The 23689-nt window shown below is 37.1% G+C and overlaps 5 protein-coding genes across 6 annotated transcripts; 2 read left to right on the top strand and 3 right to left on the bottom strand.

Moving 5' to 3' along the window:
• The first annotated feature begins 1981 nt into the window (after positions 1–1981).
• LOC137736426 (uncharacterized) lies at positions 1982–5341 on the top strand. Its single transcript, XM_068475727.1, has 4 exons — positions 1982–2354; positions 2452–2959; positions 3407–3608; positions 4250–5341. The coding sequence occupies exons 1-4, from the start codon at positions 1982–1984 to the stop codon at positions 4787–4789; spliced, it is 1623 nt and encodes a 540-aa protein (XP_068331828.1). The 3' UTR covers positions 4790–5341.
• A 936-nt stretch (positions 5342–6277) lies between these two features.
• On the bottom strand, positions 6278–8484 carry LOC137714458 (uncharacterized). The gene is made up of 2 exons (XM_068453672.1): positions 7588–8484; positions 6278–6602 (listed from the first exon to the last, which is right to left on the bottom strand). Exon 1 carries the CDS (start codon positions 8469–8471, stop codon positions 7599–7601), a length of 873 nt encoding a protein of 290 aa, XP_068309773.1. The 5' UTR covers positions 8472–8484; the 3' UTR covers positions 6278–6602; positions 7588–7598.
• A 526-nt stretch (positions 8485–9010) lies between these two features.
• Positions 9011–13940, top strand: LOC137735443 (aldehyde dehydrogenase family 3 member H1-like). Of its 2 annotated transcripts, XM_068474878.1 has the most exons (13): positions 9011–9224; positions 9257–9302; positions 9390–9530; positions 9659–9917; positions 10715–10783; positions 10926–11022; positions 11168–11374; positions 12014–12129; positions 12223–12327; positions 12449–12621; positions 12752–12842; positions 12946–13095; positions 13277–13940. In XM_068474878.1, the coding sequence occupies exons 2-13, from the start codon at positions 9265–9267 to the stop codon at positions 13511–13513; spliced, it is 1683 nt and encodes a 560-aa protein (XP_068330979.1). In that variant the 5' UTR covers positions 9011–9224; positions 9257–9264; the 3' UTR covers positions 13514–13940. The 2 variants fall into 2 exon arrangements, with proteins under 2 accessions (XP_068330979.1, XP_068330971.1); XM_068474870.1 differs by having other exon boundaries at positions 9011–9302.
• A 1361-nt stretch (positions 13941–15301) lies between these two features.
• LOC137709968 (aspartic proteinase Asp1-like) lies at positions 15302–18520 on the bottom strand. The gene is made up of 8 exons (XM_068448947.1): positions 17831–18520; positions 17589–17706; positions 17169–17392; positions 16583–16807; positions 16325–16463; positions 16008–16208; positions 15830–15899; positions 15302–15686 (listed from the first exon to the last, which is right to left on the bottom strand). The coding sequence occupies exons 1-8, from the start codon at positions 18025–18027 to the stop codon at positions 15571–15573; spliced, it is 1290 nt and encodes a 429-aa protein (XP_068305048.1). The 5' UTR covers positions 18028–18520; the 3' UTR covers positions 15302–15570.
• Positions 18521–21056: 2536 nt separating this feature from the next.
• LOC137736333 (NAC domain-containing protein 2-like) lies at positions 21057–21440 on the bottom strand. The gene has a single exon (XM_068475646.1). The coding sequence runs from the start codon at positions 21438–21440 to the stop codon at positions 21057–21059; it is 384 nt and encodes a 127-aa protein (XP_068331747.1).
• Between the last annotated feature and the right edge of the window lie 2249 nt (positions 21441–23689).

Raw genomic sequence — 23689 nt, 5'->3', positions numbered from 1 at the left:
CAGATAGTACTCAACACCGTCTACTTCAAGTCTCCCTTGTAGAATACAAAGATAAAATAGTTAAACGGGAGGTCTCTGAAATTGGGATTTGGATCTCATCCGAATTTAAATTGTGAGGATTTTAGGGATCCTCAACATAGTTTGAGGTCAGAAATCATTTGATTTTTTAATTTAAATTAAACACAAATAGTACATGACGAAAATTGACTGTACGATATACAGTAAACGGCTAGAATATGAAGATCTCTAAGGTTTCACAAAGTAAATACGGAGAGAATCCTCTTCCCTCAAATTGGCCTCCTCTGTTGGTCCGTCGATTTTGACTTCGATCAATTTGGTTCTTTTGTCTATATTTCGTCAATTATGTTATTAATGTGCTAACGTGGCACAAATCATTTCTTGATTTCCTTTTCAATTAAATAATTATTTAGCGAGGATTTTATTACAAGTTTTATGCATTCTTAAACATAAATTAAAAACAATAATGCAATGATATCACATCATATAGATTAAAGAGTTAATCATGGACTTAATTGATTAAATTACGAGCCACACAATTTAGTCGAAAGGTCGAGGCAGGTGGAAGTCTTTTTGGGATAATCTTAATTTCTTTTTTCTTCATAAACTATCCTAAATATATACATCATAATAGAAACCTAATACTAAAGAAGTAGCCACTTGGTACTACGATCAAGTAGTATTTATCTTTAACTAAATAATATCGTTTGTTCAAAAAATAAAATACTAAAGGATTACCCTTAACGTAAATAATATCGTTTATTCAAAAAATAAAATACTAAAGAATTATGAGAGTTACAAAAACAGGGAATAGAAGATTACAACTCCAGGAATAATATGAGGAAGGAGGCATGCAAGCCCCATTTAATTAAATCTGAAAAAAAAAAAAATTAAAACCGAAAACAAAACATATACAAGCGTCAAATCATATCCTCATTTTAATATCAACCAATTCACATAACTCAAATTATATAATCTACGATCATCCTTATATTTAAATTCAACAATTAAATTTAAGTAAATAACATACTTGAAGAAGAATAAAGATTTCTGTCTCTGGTCAGAATCAAAATTTTCACCAGAGCATCGTCCAAAGTATTTCCCCTTGTGAAAGCATGCTCAATAATTCAAATAAAAAAGCGAAAGCTGTTTGGGCCGAGGTACTGTTTATTTTTTCTTTAAACTAAGGCCCAAAGCTGTTCAGGTTGGTAAGTGGATATTGGCCCAACATAAAATGGCCAACATCATTTTTTTTTTCTTTTAAACATGCATACTACCAACATTAATAGGGGAGGGTAAACTTAACCTCACAATAGGCTAATAATGATGTCGTTCGAATTCGTCTTTGGTGAGAATTGAACCTAAAACCTCTCACTTACAAGGTAAAAGGAATATCACTAAACCATAGTACTAAGTGACAACCTCATTTTTTAGTTCAAACGGTTAGATTTTTTTTATTTCTTGAAAAAGTTGCGGAAGTAGACTTAGTCAGGTTGGCCAGAGCACGCAATGTACTCTCCTTCTACGCCTAACTCTTTTTCTGCAGTTGAAATGAATTTAGTTTAAAATATTGTCTATAAATAAAAAATGAAAAGATAAGCCGTGGTTTCGTGTGGAACCAAAATGATGTCAGAGACTCGGATTTTACTTACTGTTGGCATGAGTACCGCGTAAAATCCAATCCAAATGCGTTGAACTTTTCATAAAGACAGCGGTGGCAAGAAAAAGGCACAATATTTGAATCGAATTGAATAGGTCCCATTGGTTTAATGCAATGCGGGTGCCGCATAATCTATCAACTTTATCAATACAATTACAAACCCACCGGAACACTCATAATTCTTTATACCATATTAATATATATGCATATATATATATATATGTATGTATGACATGTTCCTTCCAACTCATTGTTCTTCTTGTTCATAAATTCTTCCTTTCGTTAATCTTTGCTAATTAACATATGGAATTTGAATATTTGGAGCAACCCATCTTAAGAGAAATCCAATACTCCCCTTCCCCTACAGCAATCATCAGCAGCACTGGTACGACATCAGCTTCTCCTGATCATCAATCATCAGATTCATCACCTTATGACGACTGCAACCGCGGCGGAGAATCGTCATTCTGTGCAACTCTTGAGATGGAGGAGGTGCCAAAGAGCGAGTCCGAGCAGCTAAGGCTGTCTTGGCTACGCTCTCAAGTCATCGGTGCCGCTGCAGAATTCGATTCTCCTTTCGGGAGACGAGGACTCACCTACGCCGATCACACTGCCTCCGGACGCTCTCTTCTCTACATCGAAAACTTCATCGTCAAAAATGTCCTTCCCTTTTACGGTACGTATATCAACTCTGTATTATATCAAATGTTACGAGTAGTTGGTTGATCTCAAGAACAAACCAACTAATGAACGTGTGTGTTAACATGTTAAAGGGAATACTCACACCTGTGACAGCTTCGTCGGAAACCGGACGACGAAAATGGTGGGAGAAGCAGTCAAGTACTTGAAGAAATGCTTAGGGGTTGGAGCAGATGATGCACTCTTGCTGTGCGGCCAAGGCACTACCTCAGCAATCAAAAGGCTCCAAGAGGTGATGGGCATTGCAGTGCCGTCAACCCTAAGAGATAGAATGCTGAGCAGTGATTTGATAGGCATGGAAGAGAGGTGGTTGGTTTTCGTCGGCCCTTACGAGCACCACTCGAACCTCCTCTCGTGGCGGCAAAGCTTAGCTCAAGTGATCGAGATCGGTCTAGACGAGGATGGCTTGTTGGACATGGAGATTCTTAGACTACAACTCGAGTCGTACAAGAACGCCAACCGCCCCATTTTGGGTTCCTTCTCGGCTTGTAGCAATGTGACAGGAATTTATTCGGATACACGAGCAATCGCTCGTCTTCTTCATCAATATGGCGGCTTTGCATGCTTTGATTTCGCAGCAAGGTAAACCGACTACACCCCACTACTCCTTTTCTTTCATCTTGTTTTTGCATACAAGCGATATCAGGATACATGAATCGATCGCAGAAGAACCTCTATGCCTTTGTTAAATACATAAAGTCAAATTCAAGCAGAACCTTTGGACATTACAACTACTGCTAAATTTTTTTATTTTTATGATTTTTTATCAACTAGTTTGGTATACTGCTACTTGTTCTTATTTGATTAAATTGAACAAAAAATTGGTCAAATTAATTGAATGAATTTTGTTCTTAATTAATTAAATTCAAAATAAAAATTGGTTAAATTAAATTGAACAAAAAATTGGGAAAATTAATTAAATTAATTTTGTTCGTATACAAGCGATGTCAGTATACTGCCACATGTTACGTAATTAAACTGAATTTTTCTCGTGTTGGTATTGATTTAGTGTGTGACATATAAATACAGTGGGCCGTACGTGGAAATTGAGATGAGGAGTGGACAGATGGACGGGTACGATGGTATTTTCCTGAGCCCACACAAGTTTGTCGGTGGGCCCGGAACCCCAGGCATACTTGTGATGAGCAAGGCACTGTATCAGCTCAGGTCTTTTCCCCCGTCAACTTGTGGAGGTGGGACTGTTGCTTACGTCAATGGCTTCAATCCTGAGGTATTCCCTAATCCAAGTACTAATTTTTGGTTTTGCCAAAAGTTAGGATTAATTGTCAAACGAAAATCATGTGATCTGGTAATTGATTGACCACGCAAACAAGGCAATGTCCTTCTGCTGCTTTATGATTGTTTAATTTACAGATATGTCATTAATTAATGTTTCTGATAATTGGAGCATTGATTCACGTAACATGTTGCTGGTCCGAACTTGTCACAACGTAGAGCAACAATCCTACTAGGTAACATTCTTAGAATTTTCATCCAAAATAAAAGGTTAAAAGGAAAAACTAAGAACATGAGTTCGAACAGAGTTACCGAAAAAGATCATCGCTCCACATTATGACAAGTTCAAGTACTAAATACTCACAAATTTTTAATTCAGTACAATTGGGTTAAAATTCAGAGACCACCCAATTTTTTCTTAATATTACATTCATACATTATCAATGACAATCATTATTAACAAAAATTAAAAAAGAAATGTTAAATCAATTCTATCATTTATGTGACCATTCAAATTATCGGGCATCAGATTTGAACTCGAGACTTTCTCTAACAGAGTGGTTTAATGGCAACTAATATCACATATGTTGTAGTTTTATCATATATGAAAGTTCATATATTATGTGACAAATGCAGGACACAGTGTACTTCGAGGACATAGAAGAGAGGGAAAATGGGGGTACTCCTCAAATCATCCAAACAATTAGGGCAGCCTTGGCTTTCTGGGTGAAGGAATACATTGGTTATCAAGTCATTGAAAAGCAAGAGCAACTCCATGTTAAAAGGGCACTAGAGAGGCTTCTTCCGAACCAAAACATATGGATTTTGGGAAATACGAGCGCCAAAAGACTAGCCATTTTGTCCTTCCTCGTTTATTCTACGACCAATTGCTCCTCAACGGCTGCCATGAAAACAGATATTGGCAGAGAGGGAGCTGACCAAGGGCTCTACATGTGGGGCGAGACAGGAAACAGCAGAGGCAAGCCCCTTCATGGGGGCTTCGTCGCAGCTCTGCTCAATGATCTATTCGGTATTCAGGCTAGAGGTGGCTGCGATTGTGCTGGACCCTATGGTCACAATCTCCTCAAAATTGATCACACTCTTTCACATGCCTATAGATGTGCCATTCAGAAGGTAATTCCTAATCCCATTCATCTTCAACTTCTACCACACTAAGTTTTCAATGCCCAGGTAATGTTCTCTTGCCAAACTTATGGCGACAGACTGTAAATCTAAATTGCACATCCTGATCTATGGTCAAAATACCCAATTCGGCAAACATAAGATTTACTTATGATGTCATACAGTCTGAAACGAAACATGTTCTTACAATGTTCAACGTTTAACAGAGAGTTTAAGATTACTATGGGTTCTAAAAAAATTATGTACAGGGCTATCTCGGAGTGAAACCAGGGTGGACTAGAATCAGCTTTCCCTACTACATGCCAAACGATGAACTGGAGTTCATTTTAGCTGCGCTGGAGTTCATAGCTATGTATGGACAACGTTTTCTTCCTTTATATAACTTCAGTTTGAGAAGTGGAAGTTGGACTTACAAGAAGAAGGCACTTCAAGACCTAATTGGGAAGACCAACTTCAACTTCGATGTCAATAGTTTGCCCACCCATGGGGACAATGCTACACAGGGAAAGTCATCTAAAGACGGAAACAATAAGCTGCTCACTAGATTTTCCTTATATCTAGAAACTGCTACAAACATTGCGAATTGCTTGCCCAAGTTTCCTCCTCAGCGTAGGCTTCTGGAAGACATAGACATCAACATGTTGTACTTCAGAGTCTAACAACAATTCTTTCATATATCTGTTAATTTTTATGATACGAAGGGTTTCTTCGTAATATAAAATGTGAACTTCATATTCGTTTATCTAAATTACATTTATAGACCTTGAATTTTGAACACTACTGTATTTGATCCGTACAATCTAAAGTTGTGTTCATCCAGAAAATTTTATCCCAATGTCTGAAGAGAGTGAAAATTCTGACTTCTATTAACTTTACTAATGTGGTCACTTGCTAACCCCATAATCAGATTTAGGGCACCTCATCGCATACTATTATATTTACCCACCCCTCTTATCCACTTACGCGTTCCTACTTATTTCAGGCTATTTTCTTGATAACCCCCTCCTAGTCCTACACGTTCTCATCAACGACTCTTCCCCCATTTTCCCCTTTGGATAGTTCCAATGTCACATGTTCTTAAATTAAAATAAGAAGGAAAGTTTGTAATACCTACTCATGGAACTTCCAGGTTTCAAAATGTCATCCACTTACTAAATCACACTTGAAGCAAAACCACAAAGCCAAACCAGCGAACACACTTCATTACAATTGAAGTGAACCACGCAGGCCTATCCTAACCACCTATTCTATACAATACTAAATTTGTCAACTTGAATCCTAGGCTAATGATCAATAACATGTCATCATGTTTGGAATACCCACATCCACATGATTGTACCACAATATTTTAGAGTCGTTGTAGCACATAGAGTGAGAGTTCAAATATTTTGGCCCCAGTTTTCCTCTCATTTCAGTCCATTTTCAAACTTCTTGTCCTACTTTTTAAGAAACAGATCCCACATTTTAAAGATCCTTAAAAACCTTTACTAACAGAAACAAGAGAATTTGATACCCACATGATGGCATAAGTAGTTTACGAATGGTGAGGTCTACAAGAAGCTAAATACATATAACTGAAACCTCGCCCAATCACAACTATCATTTAAAAATGGTGAAGTTTACTAAAACAAAATTGAAAAATAAACAACTCAATTCAGTGACCCCTCACCAATTCATAATTACAAATGGCAAGGAAAATTATAAAAAACTCCATAACATATTTTCCGATGATTCAAGAAAAGTTAAATAGGTACCTTTGAAGAAAATCATATCTTTGAAGGAATAGACAGGGGTCAATTTTGGTAACCCTTCATAGAGAGGAAGGGTCAAGCTGCCATGAACATCCCTAGAAAGAGAGATAAAGAGTTAGTGAGAGAAAGTAAGATGAGGGAAGGAGATAGCTATGAAAATTTAGCCAATCCAGTGCAGCAAAGAGAGAAAAACAAGAAAATGAAAAAGAAAGAACTTCTCTGATGGGTTCTTTTTGTATTCTTTTGCCAAACATGGCCATTTTCCTAAACAACTCTCATGGGTTTACATTTTCATTCGGTTTAGTTCTTCAAGTTGTAAACTAGTTACAATTGTTGGACTGATTATGGCTGCAATCAGTTCACCCCAGAGACATCGGGTGAGCAAGCATACGTTTTTCTTCATCTTCCCTTTTCCATAGTTTTTTATTTATTTTAATTACTGTGCATCCACAGGCTCAAGAGTCATCTCAAGAGCCATGGTACTAGAAACAGTAAGTACACTCATGATATTTCAAATCTCAGGATAAACGAAAATAGAAAATTATAAAATAACCCCCTTCAGCTTTAGTCTCATGTCAATTTGTTCCCAAAACTATGATTTAACCATTGTCACCCTTAAACTATGAACTAGAATCAAGTCAATCTTCCTTCCAAACACAATGCATGAGAAATTTTAAACCGCTGCACCGTCACCCTCAGGCTTAAACTAGTGTCAAGTCAATCTGCCTTCCAAAAACATGATGATAAATTTTAAACCACTGTTCGGATGCTTGTCAGTTTCAAATGGTGTAATCCTTGAACTCCCGATTCCAATAACACAAAAACAAACTTAATTTTCGTTTCGATTCGGGGGCAAGCCAAGGATGGCTCATCCTTCCTCGACACTTAAATGTTAAAAACACCTAAACAATCCAATTCAAGGCAACGGTTGGCACACATTGGCTAGAAAACTCCAAAAAGATATATGATTCACTGATAATATCTTAGCATAGAATCACTACATACAAAGTGTAAGGAGATTACAAGCGACGTCGAAATGAAGAAACAAAACACAAAACAGTGAGAGGTGGCAAGACACACCTTTTTGTTGTTTATGCAAGATAGAAGATATCATCAGTCATAAGAAGAATGTAGTGCAAAATCCTCAAAGGGGCATTCCTAAAATCCAGTGGGGGCAACCTCAACTCCCGAATCCTACACTCCCCGACCGCGCAAGCTCTAACCCTGTTTGTATCCACCTTTCTAAATAGATACACCGGTCTGCCACCGAAAACTCTCCTGTCCCTCGAATCCGTTGCTGGGTTTTCCTTGGTCTTGAAAAGGGTCCATCCCAGTCCCGCTAAAGCCCGGGAAAACCCTTCCATTGTATCAATTCTGTCACCGGTGAGCCGCGAAAACAGCGACATTGAGCTGCAATTCCAATTGCTTTGACTGCCAACGTTATTTGCCTCACTGGGTTTGCAATCGGAGCGCACAAAAACCAGCTTGAAAAGGCCTTTGGAGAGCTTGACAAATGCGCGAAGATGGGAAATTGGGGCGGCGGAGAGACAGGGGAAGGGGAGGGGAACCGCGTCGTCGGGTAAAGACGTTGACGACAGCGACGATGAGGACCTAAACGATGGAAATGAGGACGGCGATGCTGTAGAGGGAGATGAGGAGGAGGACGGCGGCGGAGGTGGGAAGGAGAGAATGATGTGGGAGAGAGATGGGGTTGGATGCAAGTCCATGCCCATGTCTCTGGCTATGGTGGCAAGTCTGTAAGTGTCAGTGACAATCTCTTTGGTTGGGAGGAATAGGAGAAATGGGGTTCTCGATTTGCTGCTGCTTCTGCTTCTTCCTCCGCCGCCCGTTTGTTTGTGACTGCCATTGTCGTCGTCGTCGTCTTGATGTTGGGGAAGAAGGAGAGGGTTGTTGTTGATGGTTTCTCCAAACACAAGAGAGCGTACCAGCTTCAGCGGCAGCATCTTGCCTTTACCTTTTCTCCCACTCTTTCCGTCTTAACTCTTTATCTTCCACAAACCGGGTTACTTTTTACCACGGCAAATTTAGTAATTTGATAAAAAAAAAAAAAAAAAAAACAAAATCAAATTAATGTTTTTTTTTTATTTTTTTTTTAAGAATAATGTGATGTCCTTGTCCTCATCTACTTGCATTATATCTTATTTCCACACATCACCTTATAAAAGACGGAATAAGATTCTCTTTTCTCTAAATTCTCTCATCTTCAGTCGATTTTCTCTCATTTTATTTGAATCCATATAACATTTTTTTTCTTCTTCAAACAAAAATTTTAAATTTGTATGTTTATGAATCGAAGCAAGAAAATTGGTATATATTAATTTATAAATTCTGACTTTTGTTTAGATTTCGAGTTTATTTTTCTTCTTCAAACAGAAAGTTTGTAAATACATATTTTGGAGCCGGATTGCGCCTGTGAGTCTACATATCGCACCCCACCAATAATGTTTGTTAAACCTTATCGCCTTGTCTTTTAAGATGAGCGGCAGAGAAAGTATCTCTAGTTTTAATCTCCTAGGTTACTATTTCAAAACCCACCAAAACTGTTGCTGGCTGGTCCCTTGTACTTGGCACCTACCTCCGGAGCAGTCCTCCTGTTTCTATATGCCAATGCAAATGGCAACTGGATGATGCTTTCAACACTTCCATCTGCAGACCGCAGTAGTGCCTTCAATCTCTCTCTCTCTCTCTCTCTCTCTCTCTCTCTCTCTCTCTCTCTCTCTCTCTCCCTGATCAACCATGAAAGGCCTCTGCATTGATCTTTTTAAGAATTACAGGTACTCCCTGCCCTTCTTCTACTCTTTTTATGTCAACATATATACTCTGTTTATTTAACTAATTATAATGGAATGGAACCAAACCAGTTTGGGTTTAGCGGGTACTGCTGGGATAGGGGCTGGTACTCGGAGCAGCAGAGCTTTCACTCACCCGTCTCAGAGAAGAAGAAGCAACTATCAAAACCAGAAGCATTTCTCTTCCTCCAAACTTAGATGCTCTTCCTACTCGTAAGTGGACTTCTCTTTTTCCCTTTTTCCTTCCATAAAAATCAAGGGAACATGCATTCATTAGTTTCGTCGAAATTGTACGTACGTATGTATGTGTAGTATCTGATTCTTGTTTGTTCTGTTTTTAGCACTAAACCTTGTTCTGCAACTCTGTCGGCTGTAACCGCGGAGGTTGAAGAAGCAAAGCAAACATTCAATCCGGAAAAAGCCGGTCTTCTAGTTAAGGAGCTGCGAAAGAGTTTTAATTCGGGAAGGACGAAAAGCTATGAGTGGAGAAGGTCGCAGTTGGAGAATATTGCAAAGATGCTTGAAGAAAAAGAGAAGGAGATCGCTGAAGCTCTTTACAAGGACCTTTCAAAGCCTGAAATCGAATCATTTATATCCGAGGTCTCCCTCTTTACCTTCGGTTTACGCTGATTACATAACTACAAGAGTCTTAATTAGCATGTTATTAGTGCGTGTTCATATTATACAATGGTGCATGAAGATAGCTACAATTGTCAACCGGCAAAACAAAAACTGAAATAGTATTTGCAGTGTGATACCCCAATTCAGTTGTGTGCCAACTACACAAGCGAGCGCAATGTACACGGAGCTTCACTAGTGACAAGTGACAACCTTGTCATGAAATATAGTCACTATTAACTCGATAGGTAGCATTCATGGGCTTACTTGTTCTACGCAGGTTTTACTTTCTTCTTCTATTTGACATGTTTTTCTTTACTACCTTTTGGTATCCATTTCCTTCTCCTAGTTGCAGCATCTGACGCTTGAGTCACATAGGTATCACAAAAAATATACTCTCCGTCCACTTGAGCCGCATGTACCCCCAGTTCAGCTCGCCATTTTCTTGATATTGAGTTGCAAATTGAGCAAATTGAACAGTATGCTGGACTAAGGCTAACCATCATAGACATATGGTTCCTGGCGAGCAACCATATGTTTCATAAGGAGTGTTATTGATCAGAAAGCAGTCCTTCAGGGAAAATTGCAATGGTTAAAACTCTGACGCTGTTTGGTCAGAATTCCATCTGTTTGCAAAGTCCCTTGATATCTTTTTTTCTCATAGTGAATATTCTGTTGTATTCTCAAGTTTTAATGGTTTTGCTTTGTTACTATGGAACATGTTCTTGTCTATGTTCTTCGGCATTGTAAAAATAAATATTAACTTTTGATTACTGCAGATTGTTCAGGCAAAATCGTCATGTAACGAGGCATTGAAAGAATTGAAGCATTGGATGGTTCCACAGAAGGTGATTAGAGTAAATACCCTTTTGGTCAGATACAAGGATGATAATTCCCGTTGTCCATTCTTGTTCCTGACCACCATATCCTCCAATATTTACTATAATGCTAATAGTATATATAACGTGGAACTTTCGATGTTTGTTTCAGGTCAGCACTCCAATCACAACATATCCATCATCAGCAGAAATTGTGTCAGAACCTCTAGGAGTTGTGTTGGTCATCTCAACATGGAACTTCCCTTTCTGTACGTTAATATATTGCTGCACAGTTCACACTTTACTAGTTAGGCGATACATAAGTTACATACTTCTCACCTTGTTGAAGCTTTCCTACTAAACCATGCCATGACTGATATATTTGTTAGTAACACGTGCTGTTTTACATTCCAGTGTTATCTCTTGATCCAGTCATTGGAGCTATTTCAGCCGGCAATGCGGTTGTGCTAAAACCCTCAGAAATTGCTCCAGCTACATCTTCACTCCTTGCAAATTTAGTAGAGGAGTATTTAGATAACTCAGCTGTAAAAGTTGTTGAGGGCGCTGTTCCAGAAACAACTGCATTGTTAGAGCAGAAGTGGGATAAGATACTCTATACAGGTTAATTTATACTGTTCTCTCTAATTATGAACTTCCTCAGATTTCTATGAGAGCCTCTTTTGAATGCGTTTGTAGTACGCGTTGGGGTTCCACCATAAAACCAATTGGCAATATGGGGAGTAGCCCAACCTCTTATAAGCCCATGCAAGGTCCCTCCTCTCATCAATGTGGGACTCATTCTCAACACGTGTACAACACTACTCAAAGTAAAGACATTCCCCTGCATATAATCAACGATTATGCACTCTGCATAATCTTTTTTTTTTTTTTTACAAAAATGATTTTCTGTGCAATTAGCCTTTGCATTGCTAACTGATGTATTCTCTATATTGAGGTGGAGGTGTTCGTAATTCATACATGAAGTTGTCCATAATTCATACCTAATTGTGTATCAGTGAAATCTACGATGCATCAGTTCTTTTTCTAATACATATTTAAGTATTTAGTCTTTACGGTTTAATTCTAACTTTCTTCAAGGAAATGTGTGGTTCAGATACACAAACGTAAGTTTATCAAGAGAACGGTACTCCATTTGTATACATATTACGCATTTTTCTTACGTAGTTGTTCTGCTTCGTGCGTTCTTTGACTCCTCGGGAGCTAGCAACATAATTGACCAAGTATTTGCACATCGTACAGGTAGTGCAAGAGTAGGGCGCATTGTGATGGCTGCTGCTGCAAAACACCTTACACCTGTAATTCTGGAACTCGGTGGAAAGTCCCCAGCTGTTGTCGACTCAGATGTTAACTTGGAGGTAATAGCTAAGTTCTCTTAAAGCGAGCTGACAATGTTTCTAATAAATATTCTGGCGTGGCTGGTTTAACTGTTTCTGTTTATAAATTTAAAGGTGGCTGTTAGGAGGATAATGGCAGGCAAATGGGCATTGAACAATGGACAAGCTTGCATCGGTGTTGATTACATTATCACTACGAAAGACTTTGCTCCGAAGTTGGTACGATAGGATGCTCTTGTCGAAAAACTTAGGAACAAATATGTTTGGCGTAGCATATATACTTGAGTATATATGTTTTTTTAATTCAGGATATTTTTCTGAAAGCATGTCTACTTGACAGATAGAAGCTCTAAAGTATGGTCTCGAGCAGTTCTTTGGGAAAGATCCGATGAACTCAAAGGATATATCACGGATAGTGAGCTCTACCCAGTTTACACGGTTGGCGAAGCTGCTGGATGAGGATAAGGTCTCTAATAAGATTGTCCTCGGTGGCCAAAGGGATGAGAAGCAATTGTAAGTACAACGATGACTTTTTGTGATTGCATATCTTTTAAGGAAAGCAACAACACTGTCTGAATAAAATGCATATGCGTACAATGTTTCTAAAACGATTTACTCATATACATCATCCGATCCAATGCAGAAAAATAGCTCCAACTATCTTGTTGGATGTTCCAGAAGACGCTCAAATTATGCAGGAGGAGATATTTGGGCCATTAATGCCGATCGTCACTGTGAGTAATCAAATTACTTTCAATATCATCAAAAGCCTGGAATCTGGGGTAGTTCTCAAGTCGTTGTAATCATTATCGTATCTTATGATTATGTTCCGTATAGGTTGAGAAGATTGAAGACAGTTTCAGTGTGATAAATTCAAAGCCAAAGCCTCTTGCAGTATATGCCTTTACAAACAATGAGCAGCTGAAGAAGGGCTTCGTGGATAACGTATCATCTGGAGGAATGCTCATCAATGACACCGTCCTTCATGTGAGATTCTTTGTTCTCTTAAATTTCTATGCATATATATACATCTTCACATTTCTGCATCTTAACAAACCAAAATGACGAGTAGAATTTATATCATTCTGTTGATTTTCTGTCGGAAAGAATTGAATTGATTCTCAACATGTTATGTAACAAATTATTACTGCATTATATACGCGCGCAGGTTAGCATAAGCGGTTTACCATTTGGAGGAGTTGGGGAGAGTGGAATGGGTTCATACCACGGAAAATTCTCCTTTGATGGTTTTAGCCACAAGAAAGCAGTTCTTTATCGAGGTTTCGGTGGAGATTCCGATTTGAGGTATCCACCCTACACACCGGAAAAGCAGAGATTATTCAAGGCCGTGATTAATCGCGACATATTAACCATAATCTTATCTCTGATCGGATGGTCTAAATGATGATCAAATTAGGCACGTGTAGAGAGCTTTAGTCCTTTTTTCTTTGCTGTACTTTGCACGCAATGCATTGCAAAATATGTATCTTTAATTGCTCTTCAGTTTTCTCTTTCGCTCTCCACCTTTCCTCCTCTCCTCCTTCCTTAATAGTTAAGACTTTCCTCCTCTCCTCGCCTTCCGTTTACAAAATACAGTCACAAACTCTTGCAAATAAGGTATTCTTGCACACTATCTTCTTTGGTTAGCAGTTTAGTCCTGGTTTCCGGCGAAGATGTTCAAAATCTATTCAATTTAGTCTAAATAATCATATAGAAAGGGATGTAAAAATCAGTTGAGTGTCATTCTGAATATAGTTTTCTGTCTTTTTCAGTAGCGCATGATATAGACCGAATTATTAATGGGAAATTTTATTTAAACTCATGTAATATATTTCTACACTCAACTTAAATTTTAAATATTAATTGTCTTTTTTATCTTATTGCATAATTACCATCAAGTACAATATGAAATTAATAATAAAACTTAAATTTATCAATAAACCCACACTCTATAATAAACCCTACCATCACTCCTTATAAGCTCTTATAGAGAAAAAACAAGTTTTTTTTTTTTTTTTTATTGATAGATGGTGATAAAGTTTTGATCAATCCTCCAACTAAGTTATGACTCGACTTATGGAAATTTTTAGTTCGTTTGGTTTCAATTTTTTTTTAGAGTTAGAAGATGAGTATTTGATTTTCAATTTTTTTTTTGTCAATCCCAGGTTGCTCATAGTTTAAAGTTTTTACACCGCCGAAGTGAAAGTATTAAAAAATTGTTGCACACACCGAATTTCTAGGATATATACGAGGAAAGAGATCCTCTTCGAATCTTTCTCTCCAAAGCCCAGGAATCAAGTGATCCGGACCTTTAAAATTTAATCCAACGGTAAAAAATTATTATAGCTTTTAAAAGTTTATACTAACTTCTATGTTTGTAGTCGTTTGATCAAATTTTAAAGGCACAGATCACTTGATTCCTGGGCTTTGGATGGAAAGATCCGAAGAGGATCTCTTTCCTATATATGAAACCCTTTCTATGAATATAAGTTTTTTGACCTTTGTTTAATGGAGATCTCCACATCAATTATATTGCAGACAAAACAATTTGATTTATAGCCCAAAATAACAGCTACTGTACTTGAATATGCTCACAAAAACTTTAACCCTCAGAAGATTCAAGTATGTTCAAAGCTCAAGGTTTTGATTAAAAAAATACGAGTATATATTACAAAAATTGTAACTTGTGAAGATGAATATTAGTTTTAAACAACTATTTTTTCTCCAATGTTAATAACAACAACCTTACTAGTCACTAGTATATATACAAAGAGTATCGTTGTTTACAACTCAAGGCTTTGTTAGATATATGGACACTTGCCACGAAAACAATTGAAGAATTTGGACATGGATTGGAATTGGGACCAGTTAGTTGAAAAGATCACGGTGGGAGGAGGGGCAAATGACCCATAATGTTTTTTGACTTTTGAGTCTCTTTGAAAACAAAACTATTCAATTTGAGAATTTTTTTTTTAAATGGGTGTAAAGATGACTTTATATTTTGAATTGGATTTGGGAGGATAGTTTAGATAATAAATTTTGGTTTATAGAGATATTAGTTCTTTAATTAAAAATAATATGGATGTAGAGAATAAGTTTGGTGTAGAAAGAAGTTAAGTAGGTTCAAATAAAATTTCCCATTATTAATTGATTTTCCGTTGTGATTAACCATGTCTGCAGGCAATGGTTTCAAGATTACCAGACAAGGGGGAGAAAATACAAAAGCAAATTGGTGTACTTGGAACAGGGGAAGTGGAAGGAAATGAGAGAGATGTCATCGACTTAGATATAAATGAGGAAATGGGAGAAATATACAGAATGTGTAGTATATACATATAAATTATTCACCCTAAACCCTATATATGTGTTACATTTCTTTGCGCAAGAGAATGCTCTGTTGCCTGGGAAACGGGCAGCATCCTCGTGTGCTCGACATTTGTTGCCCTGGTGCCTGAGAAAGCATCACCAGAAGCTGAAACTACTTCTAGGCTTGGGTAGATGATCACAGTTTCCAGGAGCCCATCCAATCATCTGCTTCTCATTGTCATAAATCACCATCTTATCTTGCATTGAAATGTCTGTAAAAAATAACCCAAAACAGAAGGAAAACGATCAATATTGTGTTGGGAGTTTGAATCCCGCGTAAAAATTAAAGGGGCGTTGTGTTTGCCGTTAAAATTAGAGGTCACGCTTCATAAGACATACACATGGAAACTCTTACCTCCAATGGTATTATCTTGCACTCCAGCTTCAGTACCATTTAGAATTCCCAAGCAAACATTTCCCTTGGACTGCCGGCACATATATATCATTAGTTTCCAAACACAAATTTCTTCTCCTTGTAACGGAAAGCAAAATGAAGAAGGATAGGGAGATCATGGAAGGCGAAATTCACTCACCGATACTATTAGGTATGCTTCAGGGGGCAATTCATACTGAGCTGTGTCTTTTCTACCACTGCCGAACCTTAGTGCTAAGGGCTTGAAGTATTTCTTAACATCTCGTATGCTTTTAAATGGCTTGCGACCTTTCCAACAGAGCGGGAGAGTTCCGTCATCTGGAGCTTCTTTTAAAGGCTTTCTAGTTAGTTCTCTTTTCAACTGCAATAAGACAAGCGCAATGGAAAAGGATTAACAGGTCAAATTATGGTCGGAAAAATCTTTGCCAATCCGGGTAATCCAAATGCCAGCTACTTTTTGATAAAGCTCTAACTTACCCATGAAGTCAAAAATTGATAAACCTGAGAGCTGAGATAAGTGTAGGAACTCCCACTGTCAAAAACCATGTGTAGGTTTCCAAACCCGGTAGATTTCCCGTCAACCATGAGTTCCGCAGGGCCAGGCGAGTAGTGTTTTCTGAGATAAACCACAAGGAGAATAAATGGGGAAGGAAAATACGGTTATGATTGAACTACTAAGGATATATCAACAAAAAAGACTCAGATGAAAAACAGAGTTCAAGAAGGGTTCATTACGAGTAATCAAGTGACATTGGTGTCCAAACTATGCGTGAATAATCATAGATGTCATCCCCAAAAACAAAATACCCCCCACCTCGGCCACTTAAACAGTGACCAATGACATTTCGCACCAAACCCTGACTACTAAGTTGTGATATGATGCTGGTTTTTCCCCTGCCAAGGCCGAGCACTCCATCAATGGGATGATAAGATGGTCCAGGAAGTTGATCATATCCACACCTGTAGACAAGGAACAGTAAACGATTCAATGGCCAGGATCGAGCACATAAGCGACTACAGATTTGTGGCGACTCAGTCTAATCTAATGCTTGTTTCTACTTTACACCAAATTCTGAAACTTTAGGTTATGTTTTCCTCAAGTGCCTAGTGGGACACAAGGCATGCATTTCATTTACACTTGATTTCAAATCATCATAACCACCGTCACTACACTGTTTAATCTGCTTAAACAAATTAATTAAACTTCTCACCGTTAATTGTTTTCTTTTATAACCTTTTAAAAGCCTTCTACTGGAAGTTGCAAGGTTCTGTTAGTTTAAGTTTGTACCTTCCTTAAACAAAACAATGAAAAGTTACCAACCCGAGGGCCAGTTTAGGTCGTAGCTGGAGTCCATTTGCAAAGTTGAGGGAAAAGGAATCCCTCACAAGCACACCACGGGATGCACTATCATCAGCATACTCAACCTCGTAGTCACATTGCTCCGGATCATCGTATTTGTGAGAACCCGGCGAGTGCAGGGCTTCACAGAGGGGGTCCTTATAGGCCACTAGGTCATTGCTTGGACGGTAATATGGATGAGGAGCCTGCAAACAGAGAGGGAAGATGAATATTTCTTAGGACCCTTCTCCGATGACGATCAGTTTATAGTGATAACACGGTTTAACATTCGTAGACAGAACAAGTAACAAACTTATGCATGCTAACAAGAAAAGTTTGCAACTTTTTTATGAAATTACTAATTAACATATGATAATTAAATTAATTATAAGATAATTATACCGGAGTGCAACTGACACAAGGAGCATCACATTGGAGCCATGTGAGATCACTACCAGTGTCTGGATCCAGAAAGTAGGGCTTTGGAGGCTGTCCAATGTTTAGGGTCACATTATAGGACCTGCAAAACCAAAACAAACCCATTTTTTGGACCTCGGCTGCGGGGCAAATGCTCTTAACCAAATGGGCTACGAGCATCGAAAACTATTATTTTTGCAGGTAAATGAATGATATAATTAAAGTACCCTGTTGGATAAACGTTGCCATGAACTGGAAATACTATGAAGGAGGGTGCTGCGCGACTGAACCCCAAAGACGACGTCGCATCAGTTTTCCTAGAGCCCCGATAGTACTGGTCGCCGAAAGAAGCTGATGACGAAGTTACACACCAACCCATCACCACCATCGTCAACAGCAACCACGACCCAGACTTGCCCTCCATTTCCCAATCCGCTTTTTACCCAATGATTGGACGAACAAATATCTAAACGAAATTAAAAAAATGATAGTTTGTCGCCAAGTGCCCCAGGTGTTTGATAAAATGTCTGAAGGAAAAACACGGTATTTATTCAAAGGATAACGTGACATTAAGGTGGATACATGGCTTTGCTTGTTTGCTTCGATTTCTTCTTCTTCTCTTCCTCTCCAGGTTGGTTTATGCTTTTCTTCACTTGCTGCGTAGTTTTGCATTCCTTCGGGTTTGATTTAGGAACAAAATTAATCACAAGATACCGCCATATTCATACGCCAAAAAACACAGTTTACGGCAATTTCTTACAAGCTTCCGAACTTCCAAACTTTCAATACAAGTTGCAACATGCAACATACAACATACAACGCAAGGATAGTATCAAATGTCCTTTGGCAATTCCTTGCCTGACAGTTATTACTTTGGCAGATGCAATTTCTTGCCCGATAGTATTCGGCTACCGACTAATACAACGACTTTTGACGTGGTTCAATAAAAAAATCTTATGTGTTTCTTGTTCCTAGATGTCCAAAAAGAATTAAATAACTTACATTATTCCTCTTCAAAACAATATAAAGCTGGTTCTGCTCTTGCTAATTCGGTCTCTCTCTCCTCTCTTATCTTATCATGATTAGTCACTTGTCAAGAATGCTCGTTTTTTTAAGGCTAATTAACTCGACCGGCAACCATAAGTGGCTATTTACCACAGTGGTGAAAAAGTGTTGAGTCCTTGCATAATGGCGTGGATTCAAACCCCATCGGTGATTAATTTAACATTTAATCTAACAAAATCTATCTCAAACTCCCCGTCCCCCGCTCATCTCTCCCTCCTCACTGCCCTCTCTCTTATCTCCGCCGCTCATCTATCTCCCATTGCCGCCCTCTCTCATCTCCGCATATGGGTGTGTGAAAAATCATGGAATGTAAACCTTGTGTTTATGCATATTGATGAATGGTGATTCTAACTCAATTGATTTGGTACTCCACTTTTGTTTGTTTTTTTTTTTTTTTTCCTGATAACTGAGTGTACAATGTAAACCTTCTGTGATCACTTATCTCTGTTGGATTCATGCTAATTAGTGTCGGTGTTCCTAAATGGGATACTAATTCAATTTATACATTTCTTTTGTAGGCCTCTTTTGGTGACAACGAGTCGATGAGACTTTGTGATTGAACGTGCTAAAGCATTAGTGTTCGAAAGTGTTTAGTTTCATAATATTTTGGAGCTTTGAATCATCTAGTATTCAAGATAATGACTACTTTTTGTTTTTAGAAGCTTTACTTTGTAATCATATGGATTATAATTAAAGACTTGCTTGGGTGTGATAGAAAAATATCGTTCATAAACTATTATTTCAATTATTGGAATTGTATGAGGACTTAAATGATTAAAATAAGGAAATGCATACTAAAATGTACCTATAATGGTGTTTAATTGTCATAAAACGAAAATTATGACAAATTTTTCTTTTATAATTTTCAAGTTATTTAAAATAAAATAAAAACATGTAGACGGTGAAAAAAGGGGTAAATGGATAAAAAAAAATAAAAAAAAATAAAAAAAGGATAAATGGGTTCAAAAACGGGTAAACGGTTATGGTTAAATGGTAAACGGTTATGCGGATATGAACATAAACTGTTATGGGTAAATAAATGCGATTACCCGCCCGCCATAACCATTGTACATCCCTAATAGTGATATAGGCTAGATGCTAAAAAATGTTAGGCGGTTGATTTTCATTGACTACTAGTTTTGTCCTAAACTGCCCTCTTATGCAGTCTTGGGCAAGAACCGAGGTCCATTTGGTCACACAAGGAGCCTCAGGCTCCAACTAGCCTGGGTTGATGGAGTGTGTTAGAAAGCTTTTCTTCACAACTTGGGGCTAGATCTTCTTCGAGCCTAGGCTAAAAGTCATGCGTCATGCTTTAAGGCTATCTTCAACTTAAGAGTGGGAAATTTCAAAATTGAGCCCTTTATTTTTTACTATTCATCCACATGTATGAGGTTAGTCAGTTTTTTTCTCCAAGGGGTAAAGGACGTATAATTCCAACCTCCAACTTTATAATTTGTTAAACTTTTGTACATTGTTGATTTTTATTTTTTTTGCTAATAATTTTGAAATTATATTTTGTATAACCTATCTTGTTTACTTTTACGAACATTTTGACGTAAAAATTTCAAATTCCCAAATAAAATACTGTTGAGATATTTTTGAGTTGGATATCATAGATGAATGTGATGGTGAACACAAACAATTCCTTTACATTACATAAAACTAATAACATTACGTGATAACAAAAGGATTACACAAAGATACTTAAAGCATATTACACAAATTAAAAAATTAAAAACGATAATCAATGACACTAATCACTTTTCGAGATCTATGGACGATAGAATTCGATGTCCGAATACGAGTACCGAGTTTTGTAGAATAAATGCATTGCACCTTCTTTAGCTTGACAATACCTCCCCTCTCTTGGAGTATATTGGAGTAGATGTTTCTCCATAATTTTCTAAGAGTGTGTTTCGAAGGAGTTTTGATGTTTTATCTAATTTGAATGAATTAATATCATTATTTTGACCATTGGATATAAATTTGAGTTATTAGGATTTTCTTTGACCATTAAAATTTATTAAATTAGATTTAAGCCGTTCTATTTTAAAAATGATTATCGAGAAAAAAATTCTCATTTATATCTCACGTTCTAAAAGAAAAATAAAACAATTCTTTGTGGTGCAGAACTTGAACAACTTATGAAAATTTTCTACAGGAATCTCATTACATATTAACATTATCTAAACGTACCCTTTTTTTTTTTTTTTTTTTTTTTTTTTTTGCAGACATCCAAAATCAAATTAAATTGATCATGTAACCAAATTCAAAAGAATATTAACTAGTACTAAATGAAATAATCATGGGCCTCTCTTTTTTTTTTCTTTTTTTTTTTTCCGCTTCTGTCCGTCTTGCCATTTTCCAATTGTGCCCTTGTAAGTTGGCTTACAATTGGGCGTGGAGGTAGGAGAACATGTCCTGCAACTGGTTGGGCGGCTGCAGCTCCATTTGCAATTGCCCCCCAAAAGGGTCCATAATATCCGAGAAGCCATCCATGTAATTCAGGAACTGATTGTCGAGGGTATTAAAGCAATTCTCCAATTCATTGCTCCATTTCAGTTCACTTTGGACCTCCTTCTCCCACGCGACCTCCGGTGACAGCACGTGCTCCGAGCAGCTCGAGTAGTCCGTCGTCGTCTGTGGCAACCTCGGTACTGAATCCATCGACGAATCCATCATGTGATGCGTGTTTGATGCTGCTTGTGGTGGCGGCGGCATTAAAGTCATGTCAGGTTTTTGCTCGTCCAATATTTCTGGGTATTTGGTCATTTTGGTTGTAACATTGTATTTCTCTATGCTGCCCTTCTTGTTGAACTTATGACTGGTACAGATCCGTATTTTAAAATATATATGTTCTTTGTTAGAAAATATTCTTTTAAATATGGATATTTTTATTGAATTTGCTTCATATACTTATATGTATCAGGTATTATTCTTCTATCTTTACTTTCGTGTTAGTGTCTTTTTATATTTCCACATGATAGATAAATTCTTATTTCCATTCTCATTTTTTGCTATTTTTCATCTGTGCTTTGAGGGTTGGGTTGGCTCGACCCGAACATAAAACAAGCACGATCAATTAAAAGTACAATCTCTAATTGGTATTTTATTTTATTTTTTTCAAATGAAAAATATAGACAATGATACTATCTGTCATAGATGCGCAATGAGTTGGTTCGACCCAAACATAAAACGAACACGACCTAAACCCTGTTTCTTTAAATATGTACTTATAGATGCACAACGGGTTGGCCAAGCCCGAACATAAAATGAGCACGATCAATTAAAAGTATTATCTCTAATTTGATATTATTATTTTTCAAATGAAAAACGTAGACAAAGATACTATCGGTTATAGATGCACAATAAGTTGGCTCGACCCGAACATTTGGATTTCTTTCAAATGAAAACGCAACCCCTAAACACAAACACCTCCCAAACCCCATGGATTTTAATTTCTCTCCCTCCTCCCTCATCCCTCCTCCTTTCCTCCTCTCCTCCTTCCTTAATAGTTAAGACTTTCCTCCTCTCCTCGCCTTCCGTTTACAAAATACAGTCACAAACTCTTGCAAATAAGGTATTCTTACACACTATCTTCTTTGGTTAGCAGTTTAGGCCTGGTTTCCGGCGAAGATGTTCAAAATCTATTCAATTTAGTCTAAATAATCATATAGAAAGGGATGTAAAAATCAGTTGAGTGTCATTCTGAATATAGTTTTCTTTCTTTTTCAGTAGCGCATGATATAGTCCGAATTATTAATGAGAAATTTTATTTAAACTCATGTAATCTATTTCTACACTCAACTTAAATTTTAAATATTAATTATCTTTTTTATCTTATTGCATAATTACCATCAAGCACAATATGAAATTAATAATAAAACTTAAATTTATCAATAAACCCACACTCTATAATAAATCCTACCATCACTCCTTATTTATCCTATGTACATTCCGGTTAAAACCCTACAAGTTCTTATGGAGAAAAAACAAGTTTTTTTTTTTTTATTGATAGATGGTGATAAAGTTTTGATCAATCCTCCAACTAAGTTATGACTTGACTTATGGAAATTTTTTGTTCGTTTGGTTTCAATTTTTTTTAGAGTTAGAAGATAAGTATTTGATTTTCAATTTCTTTTCATAAATCCCAGGCTGCTCATAGTTTAAACTTTTTACACCGCCGAAGTGAAATATTAAAAAATTGTTGCACACACCAAATTTCTGGGATATATATGAGTAAAGAGATCCTCTTCGGATCTTTCTCTCCAAAACCCAGGAATCAAGTGATCCGAACCTTTAAAATTTGATTCAACAGTAAAAAATTATTATAGCTTTTAAAAGTTTATACTAACTTCTATGTTTGTAGTCGTTTGATCAAATTTTAAAGGCACAGATCACTTGATTTCTGGGCTTTGGAGGGAAAGATCCGAAGAGGATCTCTTTCCTATATATGAAACCCTTTCTATGAATATAAGTTTTTTGACCTTTGTTTAATGGAGATCTCCACATCAATTAGATTGCAGACAAAACAATTTGATTTATGGCCCAAAATAACAGCTACTGTACTTGAATATTCTCACAAAAACTTTAACCCTCAGAAGATTCAAGTATGTTCAAAACTCAAGGTTTTGATTAAAAAAATACGAGTATATATTACAAAAATTGTAACCTGTGAAGATGAATATTAGTTTTAAACAACTATTTTTTCTCCAATGTTAATAACAACAACCTTACTAGTCACTAGTATATATACAAAGAGTATTGTTGTTTACAACTCAAGGCTTTGTTAGATATATGGACATTTGCCACGAAAACAATTGAAGAATTTGGACATAGATTGGAATTGGGACCAGTTAGTTGAAAAGATCACGGTGGGAGGAGGGACGAATGACCCATAATGTTTTTTGACTTTTGAGTCTCTTTGAAAACAAAACTATTCAATTTGAGAATTTTTTTTTAAATGGGTGTAAAGATGACTTTATATTTTGAATTGGATTTGGGAGGTTAGTTTAGGTAAT

The sequence above is a fragment of the Pyrus communis genome, chromosome 1 (assembly GCF_963583255.1).
Source record: "Pyrus communis chromosome 1, drPyrComm1.1, whole genome shotgun sequence".
Classification (NCBI taxonomy): Eukaryota; Viridiplantae; Streptophyta; class Magnoliopsida; order Rosales; family Rosaceae; genus Pyrus; species Pyrus communis.
Note: the sequence above shows the minus strand (reverse complement) of the source record. Positions and strands in the feature narration are given on the sequence as shown.